Source organism: Vigna angularis, chromosome 1 (genome assembly GCF_016808095.1).
Source record: "Vigna angularis cultivar LongXiaoDou No.4 chromosome 1, ASM1680809v1, whole genome shotgun sequence".
Taxonomy (NCBI): Eukaryota; Viridiplantae; Streptophyta; class Magnoliopsida; order Fabales; family Fabaceae; genus Vigna; species Vigna angularis.
Window position 1 is genome coordinate 54,524,674 of NC_068970.1, and position 19,009 is coordinate 54,543,682.

At 35.8% G+C, this 19,009-nt stretch overlaps 3 protein-coding genes across 12 annotated transcripts; 2 read left to right on the forward strand and 1 right to left on the reverse strand.

The window, feature by feature from the left end:
• The first annotated feature begins 18 nt into the window (after positions 1–18).
• On the forward strand, positions 19–4,003 carry LOC108334264 (uncharacterized). 2 transcript variants are annotated; one of them, XM_017570056.2, is made up of 13 exons: positions 20–286; positions 366–461; positions 538–615; positions 1,275–1,355; positions 1,438–1,657; positions 1,738–1,796; positions 2,189–2,238; positions 2,326–2,413; positions 2,505–2,765; positions 2,860–2,952; positions 3,048–3,152; positions 3,335–3,451; positions 3,528–4,003. In XM_017570056.2, exons 1-13 carry the CDS (start codon positions 221–223, stop codon positions 3,591–3,593), a joined length of 1,380 nt encoding a protein of 459 aa, XP_017425545.1. In that variant the 5' UTR covers positions 20–220; the 3' UTR covers positions 3,594–4,003. The 2 variants fall into 2 exon arrangements, with proteins under 2 accessions (XP_052727312.1, XP_017425545.1); XM_052871352.1 differs by lacking the exon at positions 2,505–2,765 and having other exon boundaries at positions 19–286.
• Positions 4,004–5,289: 1,286 nt separating this feature from the next.
• LOC108324025 (pentatricopeptide repeat-containing protein At5g44230) lies at positions 5,290–8,867 on the forward strand. 8 transcript variants are annotated; one of them, XM_017556820.2, is made up of 5 exons: positions 5,290–7,268; positions 7,373–7,498; positions 7,893–7,985; positions 8,080–8,184; positions 8,367–8,867. In XM_017556820.2, exon 1 carries the CDS (start codon positions 5,336–5,338, stop codon positions 7,187–7,189), a length of 1,854 nt encoding a protein of 617 aa, XP_017412309.1. In that variant the 5' UTR covers positions 5,290–5,335; the 3' UTR covers positions 7,190–7,268; positions 7,373–7,498; positions 7,893–7,985; positions 8,080–8,184; positions 8,367–8,867. The 8 variants fall into 8 exon arrangements, with proteins under 8 accessions (XP_017412309.1, XP_052727319.1, XP_052727314.1 ...); XM_052871359.1 differs by having other exon boundaries at positions 7,373–7,427; XM_052871354.1 differs by having other exon boundaries at positions 5,290–7,985; positions 8,367–8,468; positions 8,560–8,867.
• Positions 8,868–8,959: 92 nt separating this feature from the next.
• On the reverse strand, positions 8,960–18,079 carry LOC108322217 (probable CoA ligase CCL12). 2 transcript variants are annotated; one of them, XM_017554238.2, is made up of 14 exons: positions 17,516–18,079; positions 17,314–17,443; positions 16,971–17,230; positions 16,489–16,690; positions 14,431–14,471; positions 13,002–13,130; positions 12,788–12,861; positions 12,483–12,703; positions 11,532–11,626; positions 11,246–11,462; positions 10,752–10,877; positions 10,179–10,277; positions 9,627–9,833; positions 8,960–9,432 (listed from the first exon to the last, which is right to left on the reverse strand). In XM_017554238.2, the coding sequence occupies exons 1-14, from the start codon at positions 17,800–17,802 to the stop codon at positions 9,319–9,321; spliced, it is 2,202 nt and encodes a 733-aa protein (XP_017409727.1). In that variant the 5' UTR covers positions 17,803–18,079; the 3' UTR covers positions 8,960–9,318. The 2 variants fall into 2 exon arrangements, with proteins under 2 accessions (XP_017409727.1, XP_017409734.1); XM_017554245.2 differs by lacking the exon at positions 8,960–9,432 and having other exon boundaries at positions 9,631–9,856; positions 17,516–18,064.
• Positions 18,080–19,009: the final 930 nt, after the last annotated feature.

Here is a 19,009-nt window from a genome sequence, read left to right on the forward strand (position 1 = left end):
AAAAAAGTTGTGTGCAGGGAACAAATTTGGGGCACCAATTAAGGAAGGTGCATTTGACATTAACAGAAGGTGGATTAAAGGCATGTTTGGATTTGGGTTTGGGTTTTGCGAATGACTGAATGAGTTAGCGTTTGTAGAATCCGAAATTTGATTAGGGAAATTGAAACAGAGCCCTCCGAAAACCCCAAAACCCTGTTTGGCTTTGCGTTTCGTTGTGGCCATGGATTTTCAAGTGGTGGTTCTCGGCGGTGGCGTCTCCAAGAAGCTCCTCCCCCTCGTTTCTCAGGTTTCACAACGGAAATGCTTCTAACCAAACAATTTTCGACGCTATTATGTTATAAAAAAGCGCTTATTTCTTACTGCAGGAGCTTCCGAACGCGTTGCTTCCGGTGGCGAATCGCCCCGTTATCTCTTACGTTCTCGAGTACTTGGAGCTTAGCAACCTCAAGGATCTCATTGTGGTAATTTCATTTTTCGCAATCTTTGGTGTTATTGGAAAGGGTAAATAGTGAAATTGGTGAGGAAATTTAACTGTAGGTGATTGAAGGCGAAGAAGCGGCACTTCGTGTTGGGGCTTGGATTTCAGGGGCTTATGCTGATCGCCTCCATGTTGAGGTAATCGGTTTTTTGGTGTTACCTTTCATTTACTAAACATGATTCATTGTCGCTATGTATCTTGATAGTGACCGTAAGCATAAGGGTACCTAGGTCTTACGTTTTGTTTGGATGAGCTTTTAAATAGTTATAGAGGGAAATTTTGAGATAGTAAAATGGGTAGACTCTTTTTTGGGGAAACTTCACATTAATCACCTACGTTAGAAGAAAACAAAAGATATAATGAATTAATTTTTCGTGCAAGTTAAATTCGTCAGCTTTGAAGAAGTGAAATTGAAGAGTTTTTGATAAATTAGCTTAAGTATAAGTCATTTTGATTCTTGGGAGATGGTGCCTTAATTTGTTTTACCTTCTTATTCTATTCTCTTATTAGTGCTTATTGAGAAGCTTATTTAAAAGGGGTCTTACACTTCTTTAATAAGTTCACATTAACCTATGCACTTTAATTTTTATTGAAGCTCTCTCATCTAACTTCTTCAAAAGCTGAGGTTCAAGTTGATTTTAACTTGTGGAAGAAGTTTGATTCAATTTGTTTTTTATTTTCTTCTTTTGTGATTGCTTGTTAAGAAAATGATCTAAATGGTCTTATGTAGTTTTTCCTTAAAAGATTGATAATGCATAGACATGTGTGATGATTTTTTTGTTCAACAATTGTTCAGGTTGCTGCAGTTCCTGAGGATGTGGGTACAGCAGGTGCAATTCGGGCTATTTCTCATCACCTAACTGCTAAAGACATTTTGGTGGAATATCCCTCCCTCCCTTGCCTGTGAACTCTGTGATCTAAATAATGTTGTTCTTCATGGCTGTGTTGATTTTCTGCAGGTTGTCAGTGGTGATCTTGTTACGGATGTGCCACTTGGTGCTGTTGCAGCTACTCATAGACGACATGATGCAGTTGTTACTGCTATGCTCTGCTCTGCTCCTGTGAGTGGACCTTCAGAGTCAGTATCTTCTGGTGGGAAAGACAAAACCAAGAAACCTGGCCGCTATGATTTGATAGGGCTGGATCCCACAAAGCAGTTTTTAGTTCACATAGCAACTGGTTAGTCATCTAACTTTTGTTTATATATGGCATGGTATTGTTGTATGTGTGTTCATGTGGAATCTTGCAACATTTTTCAGGAGCAGAAGTTGAGAAGGATCTTCGAATTCAGAAGAGCATACTCCCTGCAGTTGGCCAGGTACTTTTCTTTTTCTCGTGTCTGGACCTTCTTAGTTGGTTCCACCTGCCTATAATTTCTTCAATATTACATGTTTATCATTGTTATGCTGTGAGATTTAACTGTCTATTCTGTAGCAAAACTTTCTACTTTAATTTGCTATTTACTGTTATTGCATCTCTTGTTCAGCACATTGACCAACTTTATTATTGGAGTTGTTTTGTGTTTGTGATTTATGTGGAAATGGAAATTGGTTATCATGCTTCCAGAGTTAGAAAACTGTTCAATCTGTCAATCTTATAGAAGTAGCATCTTCTGTGAAAATATGAATTACTCATCCGGTTAATTGAAAATTAAAAGCAAGGCTTTTGCTATTTCTTATTTCTCTTTATTGTTATTTGTCATTCATGTAGATAGAAATAAGAGCTGATCTGATGGATGCCCACTTGTATGCGTTCAAAAGGTATATTCATTTTCTTTTTAAATTCCTTCCTTGTTCTTTTGTCTTGAATCACTCATTTTTGCATCCTGAAACAAACTTTTGTTGCAGATCAGTTCTACAAGAAGTTCTAGATCAGAAAAGTGCATTTCATAGCTTAAAGCATGATGTATTGCCATATCTAGTCCGGAGCCAACTGGTTAGTTGATAATGGTTTTTCACGAGATAGTTAGGTATTGTTGAACTTATAAGGATTCTAACCTTGTTCAAATTTTCTTAATGAGAGTTAGAAATCAGAAGTATTATTTAATGGTATGCCACAAGTGGAAGAAAATGGAACTGAAAAGGTTATATCTCAGAGCAATCAACAAATGCTATCTCAAATACTTGCTAATGCATCTGAACCAACCTTTCATCTACGGCATGCACTGGGTTCTTATAGTTCTACTTCTGATCGAAAAACCCACAAATGCTGTGTGTATATTGCTGGAAGCAGCAAGTACTGTGCTCGTTTAAATTCTATACAAGCATACAATGACATAAACCGAGATGTGAGTTTGTTGTTGTTATGGCCTTTATCAGGAACTCGTGATTGTCTTCAATTCTCTGGTTGCTTTGGCATTATTCATTTTTTTACTGTGACAGGTAATAGGAGAGGCTAGCCATTTATCAGGTTATTCTTTCTCTGCCCAAAACAACATTATCCATCCTTCTGCAGAGCTTGGGGCAAAAACAACTGTAAGTTACTTTAGTGGTCTGATATAGGGTTTCTGGAGCATTATTTTTTGTTCTTTCCATTTTTAGGTTCATATAAATAGTTATGATTTGTGTAGGTTGGACCACATTGTATGTTGGGGGAAGGTTCACAAATGGGTGACAAATGCAGTGTGAAACGGTCTGTCATTGGCCGTCATTGTCGGATAGGTGCCAATGTTAAGGTGGGATGATATATTATTCTTACAAGTTAGCAGGAGGTTACATTTTGGTCTTCTGATTTATCTGTGGCATATGGACTCCAACCCACAATGAGTGATCAGCAACACTGTCTAGCATATTCCTAATGAGTTGTATTCAGTAATGTTAATGCCAAGTTTTCCTGTGACTTGTTTTATGCATGCAGGTTGTTAATTCAGTAGTTATGAATCATGTTTCTATTGGAGACTGTTGTTCAATCCAAGGTTCTGTTATCTGTAGCAATGTACAGCTCCAAGAACGTGCAGTAGTAAAAGATTGTCAAGTAATTTGTTTCGCCTTTTTTCTGACCATTTTTTCATGCAATTTGAACGGGAATGTGACATTGCTTGTCTTGGCAGGTTGGAGCAGGTTATGTGGTCACTGCTGGTAGTGAGTGCAAGGGAGAGGTCTTAGCTAAGAAATGAAACTGAGATGTGAGAATCGAGGCTGGGAAATTCATACCAAAGTGACTTATGTTCTGCTTCGTCACTGCTTGGAGCAAATTTTGTGCTTTTTGCTGGCAGCAGTTACAATTTGGTGTTGTTGGCAGGAGGGGCAAAGAAATTCTAATACTTCCGACTTGCATGCGTGTCCTTTGCAGTTTGTTTCGATCGCTATTTGTTTGAAAATGGCTGCAATTGGTCTTGAATATTCATTTGTGTTAATGACTACTATTTATTTCTGCTTCATCACAATTTTCTGCCATTTAATTCAAGTTACAAGGGACTTTCGGTTGGTATCTTACTGCTGAACGAAAGCGGTATAATCCAGAGCCATCAGTTTTGTATTCGAGCATATGAAGTACTATCGCCATATTTCTTTGAGCTTTTTTGCATTTTTGTTTTTGTTAGAGATCTAGTGATAATAACGTTTACTTGAATTTGGTACCTGCTTTGTAAGAATATATTTAAGCTCAACTTTTTCCTCCCTATTTTGCTCTGGGATTGGGATGATGAGAGGTGTGCTATTGTTTCCAGATACTAAATGGTCTCAAGAGAATTACGAGTCTCATTGAAGCCATTACTTCTATTTTTTGCTTATAAGGTTTTGCCAGACGAAATGGGTCTGGTGGATTTGGATTCTCGTTCTGTTTGGTGTTAACATCAGAGGTTCTCATTAATAAATTTCTATACCGTTCATTCACTTTATTAATCCACGTTGGAATGAAAACTAATTTAGACTATCAAAGAAGAATGAATGAGGAACATAAACGTAATGAATGATTAAGATTTAAGAAAATTACCACTTCTATTATGCTGATTTTCTTTATAGAGTACCCTTAATAACGTGTTCCAGATTGTTTTTACTGCAAAAATACGTTTAGCAAAAAGAGGAATAACGTGTTTGGTTAACATAATTTCATGAAATGAATCTCTATGTTTGAATATATCTTGGCGGAAAGTGTTTTTATAGATAAAGGAAGACTTTAAAAAATCATTTATAGAATATTTATAATAATGAAGTGTTAAGGGTAAAATTAAAATTAAGTTGTTTATTATGAAAAAGTTTTCTTCAATAAATAATTAAAGATTATAATGTATTTTTTTTAAGGAGGGCCAATTCACTGATACTGTACATGTTCATCGTTAATTGTATCGCTTCATTACTGTACGTGATAGGAAACAGACATTAATACGTTTATTCAGGAAAAAACAATTAAATTCATTTATGAAATATATAGCTTTGATGATCATTCTTTGATTAATAACAAAAAATGCTAAAAGTCTTTGAATACGAAATTTCTAGAATTTGTAAAATGATTTTGACGAATTTTGATTAGTTAAAGAATTTTGTTATATTTAATTAGTTATAAGAAAAAATATTATTTTGACCAAATTATACTCATTTAACAAATTTATCTGTACTCATCCATATAAAAAAAATAGTATGAAACAACGGTGATATAAAAGTATCAATGCCTTATTTATAATTAAAGTAAGGATATGTTAACATAAATTTTTTTACAACATTTTCAAGGTGTTAATTATTTTTATTTAGTTTAAGACACGAGAGTATAATAATAAATAAATAATGAATATGTGTTTCTAAATATTTTAAAATTTATCTTTCAAAATATATTTTTTAAGTCTCCTTATGAAAATTTATGATTGAGTTGTTGGGTGATGGAAGTAAAGAAGTTTACGAAGGTAGTTGTGGGTAGTCTTCCATGGCAATGCAAAGGGTTTTGGAGTCAGAAGTGGTGAGAATTGTGGAGAAATGCAGAACTCTTAATCATGCGAAACAAGTTCACGCCCATATTTACAACAACAACCTCCACCAATGTTCCTACGTAATCACCAAGCTCTTACGCCTCGTCACCTCGTTCACCCATGTGCCGCTCCACTCCTACCCTCGCCTTATCTTCGCACAGGTCCACACCCCAAACCCCTTTCTCTGGACCGCTCTCATTCGCGCCTACGCCGTCCGAGGACCCCTCTCCCAAGCCCTTAGCCTCTTCTGTTCCATGCGCGAACGACGCATCACTCCCCTCTCGTTTACCTTCGTCGCTCTCTTTTCCGCTTCCGGTGCCGCTCGCCACATAGGTTTGGGAGCGCAGCTCCACACCCAGACACTTTTGGTTGGTGGGTTCGATTCTGATATGTACGTCCACAACGCCATGATTGACATGTATGTGAAATGTGGGTTTACGCTATACGCGCGCAAGGTGTTCGATGAAATGCCTGAACGGGATGTCGTTTCTTGGACCGGACTAATTGTTGCTTACGCGAGGAGGGGCGATATGAAGGCGGCGCAGGACTTGTTTGATGGGTTGCCTATGAAGGATATGGTTGCTTGGACTGCGATGGTTACTGGGTATGCGCAGAATGCCTTACCTGAAAATGCGGTGGAGGTTTTCCGGCGGTTGGTAGATGAGGGTGTCGAAATTGATGAAGTTACCTTGGTTGGTGTAATATCTGCTTGTGCTCAATTGGGTGCGTCTATTTATGCTAAGTGGATAAGGAACATTGCTGAGAATTCTGGATTTGGAGATGGAAGTAGTGTCCTTGTGGGGTCAGCCTTGATAGACATGTACTCAAAATGTGGTAATGTGAAGGAGGCATATAATATCTTTAAAGGAATGAGGGTGAGAAATGTGTTTTCTTACAGTTCTATGATTGTGGGGTTTGCTATACATGGTCAAGTTCATGCAGCGATTAAGTTGTTTTATGATATGTTGGAGACTGATGTGAAACCAAACTGTGTTACTTTTGTAGGGGTGCTTACTGCGTGCAGTCATGCTGGCTTGGTAGACCTAGGACAGCAGCTCTTTGCTACTATGGAAAAGTATTATGGTGTTGCTCCAACCCCACAGCTTTATGCTTGCATGGCGGATCTTCTTGGTCGAGCTGGATACTTGGAAAAGGTAATACGGCTTGTTGAGACAATGTCTATGAAGCCTGATGGAGCTGTGTGGGGGGCGCTTCTTGGAGCATCATACGTTCATGGGAATCCTGATGTTGCGGAAATTGCTTTCAAGCATTTATTTGAGCTTGAACCTGCTAACATGGGGAATTATTTGTTGCTTTCTAATACCTATGCATCTGTTGGAAGATGGGATGATGTGTCTAGGGTCAGGAAATGGATCAGAGAGAAAAATTTGAAAAAAGATCCAGGATGGAGCTGGGTTGAAGCAAAAAATGGAATGATTCACAAGTTCGCTGCTGGTGACGTGAAACATCCACAGATTAACGAGATAAAGAAGGAATTAAATGAACTTTTGGAACGACTAAAGGGTATTGGATATCAGCCAAACCTAAGTTCGGTGCTGTATGATGTTAATGATAATGAAAAAAGGATGTTACTAATGTCTCACAGCGAAAAACTAGCGTTGGCATTTGGATTGCTGAGTACTGATGCCGGTTCCACCATAAAAATTATGAAGAACCTTAGGATATGTAAGGATTGTCATATTGTAATGTGTGGAGTATCAAGACTTACTGGAAGAAAAATTGTTGTGAGGGATAACACGAGATTCCACCACTTCTTTAATGGGGCCTGCTCTTGTAGAAATTTTTGGTGATAGAGGCTAGTGCCATATACGGGTGAATACTGACGCATCGGTGTTGGAAGGATAACATAGTGACCTTTTCTCATTTTTGGTAAACTAGAGGCGTCTATAGAGTTGTTTTGTGCCTGCCTAGACTAATCTATTATAAAAGGAGATTGAAAGTTTAGATAAATTGCTCACCTGTTCATTTTACAGGTTGAATTCATCATTGAGGAGTGTTAGAAATGTAAAGGGAAGGCAGGTGATTCAGGTGAAGGTTGTTGGTAAACAAACATTTACCTCGGGGAATGCAAAAGTTTGTACATATACATGATCAATGCAGTTATGTACCAACACTTAAAGTTAAATTGTAAATTAATTCTAGAGGGTTTGATTGATTCCTCTCATAATCTTCTATCTATAAGAATAAATTGATATAGGAGTACATGATAATTAAGGTAATCCTAGACACAATATAATCATGATAAATAGAGTAATCCTAAACATACTATAATTATGATAAATAGGGTAACTCTACATACAATATAATCTTAATAAATAGGGTAACTCTTGACACAATATAATAATGATAGATGTGCTTGCTTAAATTCTATACAAGCATACAATGACATAAACCGAGATGTGAGTTTGTTGTTGTTATGGCCTTTATCAGGAACTCGTGATTGTCTTAAATTATCTGGTTGCTTTGGCATTATTCATTTTTTTACCGTGACAGGTAATAGGAGAGGCTAGCCATTTATCAGGTTATTCTTTCTCTACCCAAAACAACATTATCCATCCTTCTGCAGAGCTTGGGGCAAAAACAACTGTAAGTTACTTTAGTGGTCTGATATAGGGTTTCTGGAGCATTATTTTTTGTTCTTTCCATTTTTAGGTCCATATAAATATTATGATTTGTGTAGGTTGGACCACATTGTATGTTGGGGGAAGGTTCACAAATGGGTGACAAATGCAGTGTGAAGCGGTCTGTCATTGGCCTTCATTGTTGGATAGGTGCCAATGTTAAGGTGGGATGATATATTATTCTTACAAGTTGGCAGGAGGTTACATTTTGGTCTTCTGATTTATCTGTGGCATATGCACTTCAACCCACAATGAGTGATCAGCAACACTGTCTAGCATATTCCTAATGAGTTGTATTCAATAATGTTAATGCCAAGTTTTCCTGTGACTTGTTTTATGCATGCAGGTTGTTAATTCAGTAGTTATGAATCATGTTTCTATTGGAGACTGTTGTTCAATCCAAGGTTCTGTTATCTGTAGCAATGTACAGCTCCAAGAACGTGCAGTAGTAAAAGATTGTCAACTTATTTGTTTCTCCTTTTTTCTGACCATTTTTTCATGCAATTTGAATCGGAATGTGACATTGCTTGTCTTGGCAGGTTGGAGCAGGTTATGTGGTCACTGCTGGTAGTGAGTGCAAGGGAGAGGTCTTAGCTAAGAAATTAAACTGAGATGTGAGAATCCTGGCTGGGAAATTCATACCAAAGTGATGAGAGGTGTGCGAGTGTTTCCAGATACTAAATGGTCTCTAGAGAATTACGAGTCTCATTGAAGTCATTACTTCTATTTTTTTGCTTGTAAGTGGTTTTGCCAGACGCAATGGGTCTGGTGGATTTGTATTCTCGTTTTGTTTAGTGTTAACATCAGAGGTTCTCATTAATAAATTTCTATACCATTCATTCGCTTTATTAGTCCATGTTGGAATGAGAACTAATTAAGACTATCAAAGAAGAATGAATGAGGAGCATAAACGTAATGAATGATTAAGATTAGGAAACAAACATTAACAGTAACCAACTTTTATTCAGGAAAACCAATTACATTCATTTATGAAATATATAGCTTTGATCATCATTCTTTGAATGATAACAAAATATGCTAAAAGTCTTTGAATACAAATTTTCAAGAATTTGTAAAATGATTTTGACGAATTTTGATGTGGGAATAAAAACTTGGAAAATATTTATAAGTGTTTTTATTGCGGCAAGAAGAAAATGAATGTTACAGGGAATTGTGGCAGAGGAACATGAATGACGGAGAAAAAGAACTGAATCTTGTTTACACGCCAATGACGGTAGGTGAAGAGAATGAACGGAATCTTGATGTATGTCTTGTTCTTTTGCAAATTAAGAATGTCACTAAAGTCTGCTCTGAATTGAAAGCTCGCGTTTCGCCTGATCTCTCAAAACTCTCCTTAGCAATTTGTTGGAAGCTGTTCGAGGAAAGTCCGGAACAATTTTAACAAGGCTCACCTGTAGAATAACAGAATGAGTTTGTGAACATCAAATCAATAACTTAATCATCACAACTCAGGCTAAAATTCCGGTAAAATTTCAATTTCCCTTCAAACTTGAAATTTCATGAATATTTAAGTCGTTGAGTTGTGGCTTTTCATGATTTATTCAATTCAAAATGGTAATTGCTTGCAATGAACCAAAGGTCATACCTTAAACAAGGGATTAAGGTTGCTTTGAATGGCTTTAGCGAATTTCCTTTTTAGAGTTTCTGCATCTGAATTGTATCCTTTCTTTAAAACTACAAATATAATAAGCTGTTCTGGACCTCCATGTGCAGGTGCAACACTGATTGCAGCTGTCTCCAAAATGCATTCATCAGCCCCATCACAGACACGCTCAATTTCCACAGAACTTGTCTGCATATCAGAACAGAAAATTCCTGGTAAGAATAACAGTCAGACCAAAGTTGTCAAGGTAGGAATTTATGATTTTCTGACTAATCACGTAGCAATTAGTGTTGGAAGTCCCGTATCGACTAGAGATAAAGCCAATTTATAATATATAAATAAGGTAAATCTCACCTTACAAACCAGTTTTGTGGGGTTGAGTTAGGTTTGAAACCCACTTAATAATTAGGTTCAATTCTTATTAATTTATGCTGAACATTGACATGGAAAAATATATGATTGTTACACCATGTGTATCCAATAAGTGTTATCTTGGAGGAGATAAAACCATAAATATAGCGGTGATGAAGGTACCTTTATTCCACCAAGATTCATTGTGTCATCAGCCCTCCCTTGTACTACTAAATAGCCTCCGGCAGTTCTTTTGATTATATCTCCATGTCTTCTAAGAACCTGCTTATATCGTTTTAGACATTACAAATTATGTATAAATAAACCACTTGAAGAAGTTTATTAGAATAACAACAGAACGTGAGTAGTTAACATTAGAACTCACAACATAGTCTATTAAGGTACCATGTAATTTACAATGTGACTAACTGAAAACCTTTATGAAGATATTGCTCACTTCCGTAGCATAACAGTGTTTGATAAACATCATAAGTCGAGAGTTAAAGAGTAATCTTATCCTCTAGTTTCTTTCTTTTTGGATTTTATGTGTTCAATTAGGTCAGTGAGTACTTGTGCAGTAGGACATCAAACAAAGCATTAAGATGTATTGAACCAATTCATTCTGGACCTTTAAAAAACTATTAGTATGCAAGAAAAGCCACAAAATACCTTCAGATCTGAACTACTATTGCAAGATAGCTATAACTGAATTTGAAAATAACGTAACATTGGGAATAGGATAATTGAAGTATATACCTTTCCTTTGTACATTGGCATTCCCTTGAAGTAAACCTCATCATTATCAGCATTAAGCAATCTATCAGTTGCTCCCATATATATCGGAAACAAGCCCACTTCACCAACACAAGCAACGTCCTCTGGCTGTCATATTGGTTAAAGAGGTCCAACAAATTAGAAAGCCTAAAAATAATTTCGCTATACCAAAACGACATGGAATCCTTTTGGTAAGAGTAAAAAATCTAAGACTTAGAGAATTGAAAAGTGTCACAGGACACACAAACACACACATACAGTCTCAAGATTTTGAGATCAGTTTTCCATTTAGCGATATTGGTTCAAAAGTATGGATTATGTAACAGATAACAAGCACTTGACAACAATTATCCATTGCAACAACAAAATTATAGGTAAGTATTGATACGATGAAAAACAGTTTGAAGTCGGTGGCAAAATACTAAATAGTTAATACTATATGATCAAATAATACACTGCCAAGAAAATTTTCTTACATAAGGAACTCCATTTTCGTCAAGGATAACCAAATCAGTTGTCATTGATGCTGTACTAAATGTTCCAAAAGCTTGGGGCTGCAGTGTACTTCCCATGATGTAAGAAGATGCAAGCTCAGTGCCTCCACAACATTCAATGATTGGTTTGTAATAAGACCTCGAAGAAAGCCAGAGGTCATCATCAACATTCGAAGTTTCTCCAGTTGAACAAAATGTTCTGCATATAACCTCAGATTAGTTCAGTTTTTCATTAGTTACTTGATTATTCAAACTAACAAGAACCTACTTTATCTTTGTCCAATCCAAGCCCTCCATGCATTGTGTATTCTTCCATGTCTTTACCAAGCTTGGAACCGTTCCCAAAATAGTAACACCTGCTTCCTGAACAATTGCAGTTGAATGATGATCTTTGAGCAACGTATCAAATTCTATTCATGCAGACTAAAAACATCATCTACAACAGTTAGTATGACACTTATGTTTTATTGCTGCATTTATGTTTGATTCACCCCATCCATATAAACCTCTTTGTGGCTAAGTCAGGTTCTAGCAATGAGAACCTTGCCTTCTACAAGGTTATTTTTCCCTTTCCTGTACATTCAGGCCTAGAGTACAGGGGTTCATGTTCCACTATAAGCACCTAGTCGTTGAGGCTCAGCCAAATAACTCTGCATAAGGACAACTCATTTTTCTCTTTTCTTTTGCCATAACAGAATTACATAAGTTAACATATATACTTTTATGGACATAGCTCACTACACAATACTTTTTTTGTCATCACAAACTTCATCTTTAGTAATTCTAGTTTATGAGAAAATTTCTAAGCAGCAAACTTCTTTTATCTTGTTTCGACATCAATGTGGCAAACAGATGCAAATTGTTTTCACAAAGGATAGGAATGTTCACAAGTAATGCCACTGTAGATGACACTAACTCGAAACCATTTCCCTCTACATCCCACTGCATCATATTACTTCATGGCATCCATAATTTGGAAGAAAAAACAACTACCCTACATAGTTCCCATTCAGTCCTGCTACTAGTCAGCATTTATTTTATTTAGCATGCTGTCCCCAAGTCATATGTGATTAAAACAAGTTATGTTGATCACAAATAACGACCGCTTTGTAGAATAAGACATGTATGTTAATCGCCAATATTGACTGCTTAGTAGAATAAGACATGTTATGTTAATCATAAATATATAGGGGCTGAAATATTAGAGTTGGACAAATACCTGAACGAACTTTCCAAAACCATGGTCTAGAGGAGATCCATGGTACAGAGCAAGAGTTGCACCTGATAGAAAACATGAATATATAAGAGTTGGGCCCATCACCCATCCTAAATTTGTAGGCCAGCAATAGACATCTCCAGGTTGAATATCAATAAAAGCCCATCCATCTGCAGCACTTCTTATGGGTGAAAGTTGAGTCCAAGGAATTGCTTTCGGCTCCCCTAAAAAGTAAAAATGTAACTAGAAAATCATTATAATGGGAGTTTCTTATTGATGTATTTCACTGTTCAAGGAAGAATCTTTACCTGTGGTTCCAGATGAAAAAAGTATGTTAGTGACAGCATCAATTGATTGGTTGAATGGAGAGTAGTGATGTGACCTGCCACGGTTTAAATGTTAAGGTGAGACTAAACACTAGAGAAACATTCCAAATTCTCTCACCCATACTTTCTGTTTATGGGACCTTTAGTAATGACTCTTTTAGATCACATAATAGAAACATTTTAATGTATACATTACCTGGGATGCTGTCTGCTAGAAGAAAGAAAATCCTTCCATGATACATCGCATTCTCTTAATTGCACACCTAGATCATCACCTATCACAGGAAGCACGATAACTTTACACGCAGCTGCCTCAATGACTCGACTGCAAGGAGAAATAAGCAGAATGAGCTGGTGTTCTAAATGTAAAAGGAAAAACCTTAAATTTATCTAGCTTAAACTACAAGAAAGATTGAAATATTCCAAGTTTTGCTTCGTAAAAATATTCTGAGTGGCACTAAAGTAAGCATTAAGCAGTGGTTAGGAAATGCATCTAGAATATGAAACTTGGTCAATGGAAGTCAGTTGTGCCTTTTACTGACCAAAATCTCGAGGAAAGTCTAAGCATATCAAAACGCCAAGAAAATATAAACGAGCAAGGAATGCGACATTCCAAGTGGAAGAATCACATTGAAGGAGCATTGAAGAAGTACCACAATTATGCTTTATGATAAAGACAGATGCATCCTAAGCATCCATCTAGCAAAGAAAAGAACAAACTATTCACCTGATAAGGTTTTTGGTACTTGGCCGGTACTGGAACTAACTAAGACATTTGTTCAAGGTCCTATACGGTCTATGTAAGTTGAACTGGTATATTTTTCAATTTTAACATAAAATATAATAAATATTAAGCAAAAAAAAATGTAATCATAATTTTAAAGAAAATGCAAATGACATTACTTATAACTGATAATATTCAAAATTAAACAAGAAACCAAATCAAATATGTCATAACATATACAATACAATATATATCAACTACCAGGATTTGAACCATATTAACTGACTTTACACCAGCTCTCTATAAGATCAGTTTTAAGAATAGACGAAAGGAATTGTTTATTAGTTAGAACAGTTACTTTGGTCTGATACCATTCTGACATTGGTTCTTGATAGAATCGTTAGAATCGGAAAAGGTAGTACTAAAAAAAGATGACTTGAGTGTGAGATATCAATTTCATTTCATAAGTGGAAAATATAATTTTGCCACATTACTCTTTTCTTATGGTTCCATTAAATATCTATTAACTAGAATCCCGCATATAAAAGTTCCATTCAGGAATTTATGAGAAAAAAAAAAGGTTCTATAAAAACAGTTTCCAAAATACACTGTGTTTGGTGATTTAACACTATTTTCGTTAAGCTTGACTCCTATATTCTAATACAATGACTTTTCTGTTCCAAAACAGATTGAGCTTTCACTAGCATGTGACCATTGCATTGAACTCAAACCCAAGTAACAAAAAGGAACATCCCATTGAAACATTTGTCAAATGATCGTTAAATAAAATTACTATAACAAATATTGAGCTGGTAATTTTGCCAAGAGTAAAGGATTTCTGAACAGATAAACAAGGTAATATGATCCGGATAATGCAAGAAGTATGATGTAAAATAATTACCTGTACAAAGGGAACTTCCTGCCACCTCTAGATATGAAATCCTGAAACAAATTCAAGCCGAGTAAATTACAACAGTTCGAATTTATCTTCGAAAGTTCATCATGTAAGTGCTTATATCAATGATCCTAAATGTGAGGACAGCTAGGATCAAACTCTTTACCACTCGATCAGGATAGTTTTACACCATGTCAAGGACCAGCTCTTCTTAAAGCTTAAGCTATATGTTTTTATGTCTAAAGAAGATTCCAAAGAAGCATCTACAATTTATTTCCCCCATTTTTATATATTTGTGTGTATGTGTGTCATGAGTTGAGGATTGTTCCTCCACTTTTATATATATAGATATATATATATATATATATGTGTGTGTGTGTGTTTTATTTTAGTCATATCATTAGTTAAAATGAAATTTCAAACAATCCCCACTTATGTCCAAAATTGAACATTTCAAGTGGGATATTTACAAGACTGGATATTTGGATATAGTCCAATAATAGATCATCCAAAAGGCCCAAAACAAATGCTAGGAGAGAAGAATTCGAGCTCCAAAACTTAACTCAATATTATAAAATCTGCTTATAAATTGAGAGTTGCTTAAGCCTTGTAAGGGCTACATAAGTCATATATATAACTAATGTGGGATCTACACCATACTCATCAAATATGCAAGAACAGAATGACAATTTCAAAATTGTTGTATTCATGATTTCAACATATTCTTCAATACTTTGATCTTTATAACTCTAGGTATAAACAAAAGTAGTTTGAAGATTCGGGAGCACTAATTACAACTTGTTTCTACAATTCTATTTGATGAAATGTCTAGAAGATACGGAACTAGGAAGCCAGGATCATGGCATTGAACCTGACCTTGTGAAGGAACTATACAACTGAGTCATATACGACAGTTTCAAGAACCAAATGTCGTAAAGCTTAAGCTATAAAGCACAAGCCCAATAATCGTATTTAGTCTAAAATGTCCTCTGGTGAGAACCATTTGGGATTCAAGCATAAAGTACTAGTGTACTCAGATATTTTGGTGAAATTATAATTTAATTAAGGGAATTTGTCAGTGAGGACAGAACCCTTGACGACTTAGTAGAATCTGATTTCATTGCATGAACAGTCTCCCAGCAGTTTAATTTGTCAGGTGCAAGCCCAGAAAAATTAATTTCTAACAGATAGTTGGGAACATAACAAAATGTAACTAACAATATATGACAAGTTCATCCATGTAATTATCAGTTTAAGATTTAGATAATTGCTACTTTTAGGTTGTGAGTGTGAAAGTGCTGGACAGAAAAGGCAAGAAGCCTGGGATAACCATCATCCAGAACTCAAATATTCAATTTTCTTTATGTTCATTATCTGTCCAGGTTTATCTTATGGCTATACATGTTAAGATTTCATTCACTTAGTGTCCTCCTAATTGATTTTCGCTTAACTTCATTTAAAACTCTCAGCACCATGAAATCTATTTTAGTAAACACTCTTTGATCACTGAAACTGTTACCAATATGGTTGTTAGGTTCTGTCAACTCCTAGCATGCCACCTTTTAACACACTACATACAGCTTTCAATGCAGCTACTGTTATACCTAATTAAAATTTATTATAAACCTGACCTTTCTCGGGTTTGTGAAGTCTTAATTTATTGCAATGCACCATTCATGAAGACTAACAAGCCCTAACAAGATCCAGCTCTTTGCTAATGTCTAGGATCAAAGCTAAATGATGCAGTCAGCATCCTCATTAAACATATATAGGCCAATACCTTTACCGAAATAAGGTCCAAGAAATCATTATTTTAACAAGTTCTCCTTGAATTGGGTATCTGTGAACATCGACCATTTGCTGAATCTCATCAAATAAGAAACATTTAATAAAATTAAACTTTTTTAGGCCATATAAACCATTTGGTAATTTTAGCATTTCTTCACACACACTGAGGCGTATAACACGCATATATTGGTGACTAGGAAAGAACAAAGACAATATCGATTGAATAGAACTTTGATGAACAACAAGTAATACACAATACCAAATTTAAAACATCACCTGAGTGAAAATACCCTTAGCTTTAGAAACACGCAGGCGAGTTGCAATTTCTTTTGGTGCAAAACTATCAGCTATTGATACCACAACACATCCTGCTAAAACAATGGCCAGATATATAATCACGGCATTGACTGTCATTTGCATGTCAATGGCGATTGCATCTCCTTTCGAGAATGAGGCACCTATTGCATTCGCTACCAACCTGGAAAAAACACAGCAAAAACTATGAAAATTACTTAAAGAATAAAACAGAAGGGAGAAAGATCAAAATCTAAAAAGTGAGATACAGGAACAAAAAGAACGGAAGAAAAATAAAATAAAGCATAATGATACACAAATTAATCCCGAATCAACAAGAAAATCAAAGCAGCGATGAGATTGAAAAACACATAAAATTATTGAATCAACCAAAGTGGCACAGGTATGATGATGAGCAACACAAATTTGGTCCAAAAGCAAGACTGTGAGCTGAAAAGGCTTACATTACTTGTTGTCGGAGCTGTTTAAGCGTGATACGGTTAACCTCGGAATCATGAAAAGCTTCATCTCTCCAAACGATGGCTAAACTATCATCTGGTTTGTAGGGATGAGAACTGGGTTGCAGGCAGCAATCAGCGATGTTGAGGACAGAACCGGGAAGCCAGGTGCCTCCATGTCTAGAAGGGTCAGAAGTATCTAAAATAGACTTGGGAGGTTCAACAAAGGAGAGAGAAAGCTCCTTGAGAAGAAGGGACCAGTAGAGCTGCATTGACAATGAGAATTAAGAAAGAAAGAAAAGAAGAGATGTGATGTGTGAATAGAAAAAGAGGTGTTGGGGTTGTTTGCCTGAGGGTGTTGAACAGAAAAGTTGTGAAAGAGGCGATAACTGGAAATAGGGTCTTTGTAGGAAGGTCCTAAAAGTTGAGGGGCGTGAGTTTCCATGAAACGGCCAAGGTTGGTGCGTTTGGAGTTGTCCCTGAAAAGAAGAAGAGAAGTGAGTGGAGATTGTAGTGTGATAAGAGTGATAGATAAGAAGAGAAAGACTTACAGGGAAGGAAACCAATAGAGTGGGAGGGAAGCATGTTGAGTGTGGAAGGCAGAGTGATAAACAGAGTGATAGAGAAGATGATGCAATGAGTGTGGAAAGGATGGTTTCAGCAGTTTTCGAGTGACAAGGTGGCGCCATATGAGTGAGGGTTGGTTGTCGTTGTCGGTGTCGGAGAGACACTGAGACAGAATATCCCTCAAAAGACGGTAGAGTTGATTGGCTTCTGCTACTGTCAACCCTGCATTCAGCAAGTCTTCCACTTCCAATTCCCTCACACTCTTCACCATCTCTGTTTGAAAAGTGGAAGTTGAATGAAAAGTTGCAGAGGGGTTGTTGAGTTCTTGAGAGGTTGAGGTGATCCAAGTGGATCATGCGGTATCTTCACACCACCAAACACTTCAAACTCTGTATTATTAAGCTTCGACCACCTTCACAGCATCTCCCTGAGAAAGCTTTTCTTTTTTTCAGGTGATTGGCGGTGATGAATGGTGATGTTTCTGAGAGAAAAATTGAATTTGGCATGAGGCACCAACTTTGCTTGACCACGTGCAGCGTTTATTACACCTACCAATGGAGTGAGTTAACTGCTGAGTTTATAAATAAGTCACTGCTTAGTTATTTATCAAATTGATTGAGTCAATTTATATTAACTTTTTTTAAATTACAACGTAGAATTATTTATTAGATGTAAATTATATTGTTATTATAAAATTCTTTACATTCAAATAAAAAATAATCATAAAATAATAATATGCAGTTATCAAATAACCCTTTTATGGCAATTTTTTATGACTTCGTTTTTTCTTTGAGAAGGTTAATTAAAATGGTTGATAGGGTGGTTGGTTAATGAGGTTGAGGTCCCAAAGTTGACCACAACATAGAATGGTAGTTGGTGACGCCTCTCCCCACAAACAACCAAACCAACCACGTTTTTTACCCTCCAAAAAAAGAACAACTTTTGGCCATAATAAAATTATCCTGTTTTTTAATTACAGAACTACAAAAGGAAAAATCACAAACATTCACCCTCATTTTATATACACATGTCTATTAAATACTTTTTTTTTCTTTATTATATTATATATCCTATAAATTTATTATTTTTATTTGCTATATATATATATTAAATGTTAATCATTATTTTTTTATGTATATGAATCATTTTTCTTATAACATCTCATTTAATAATATAAATCATTAAGTCAAACATGCTACAATTATTAATAAAAAAACTATAATCCAATAATATAACTACAACAATATATGATATGTATACAACTCAAGAAAACTATAATGAAGACAGAGAGATTAAAAATCTTTTAAAAAGGCCTTATATAAAGAACTACAATCTTAAAGCTACACAATTGTATCACCATCTTCTTTCAGAGATATATCAACTCTTACTTTCTCATTTGCAAAGAAAAACACAAGCACAAAACAAACTAATAAAAAAGAAAAGATACACTAATATACAAAAAAATACATCATATATCA

What these genes read in the sequence shown, in the direction of transcription:
- LOC108334264 (XM_017570056.2), top strand. Translation starts at nt 221, where the DNA reads ATGGATTTTCAAGTGGTGGTTCTCGGCGGTGGCGTCTCCAAGAAGCTC. An exon ending in ATCTAGTCCGGAGCCAACTG is followed by an intron (nt 2,414 to 2,504) that starts GTTAGTTGATAA and finishes AATGAGAGTTAG; the next exon opens with AAATCAGAAGTATTATTTAA. An exon ending in ACAATGACATAAACCGAGAT is followed by an intron (nt 2,766 to 2,859) that starts GTGAGTTTGTTG and finishes TTACTGTGACAG; the next exon opens with GTAATAGGAGAGGCTAGCCA.
- LOC108324025 (XM_052871353.1), top strand. Translation starts at nt 5,336, where the DNA reads ATGGCAATGCAAAGGGTTTTGGAGTCAGAAGTGGTGAGAATTGTGGAG.
- LOC108322217 (XM_017554238.2), bottom strand. Translation starts at nt 17,802, where the DNA reads ATGGTGAAGAGTGTGAGGGAATTGGAAGTGGAAGACTTGCTGAATGCA. An exon ending in TTGGATTGGACAAAGATAAA is followed by an intron (nt 11,463 to 11,531) that starts GTAGGTTCTTGT and finishes GGTTATATGCAG; the next exon opens with AACATTTTGTTCAACTGGAG. An exon ending in ACCTTAATCCCTTGTTTAAG is followed by an intron (nt 9,433 to 9,626) that starts GTATGACCTTTG and finishes GTTATTCTACAG; the next exon opens with GTGAGCCTTGTTAAAATTGT.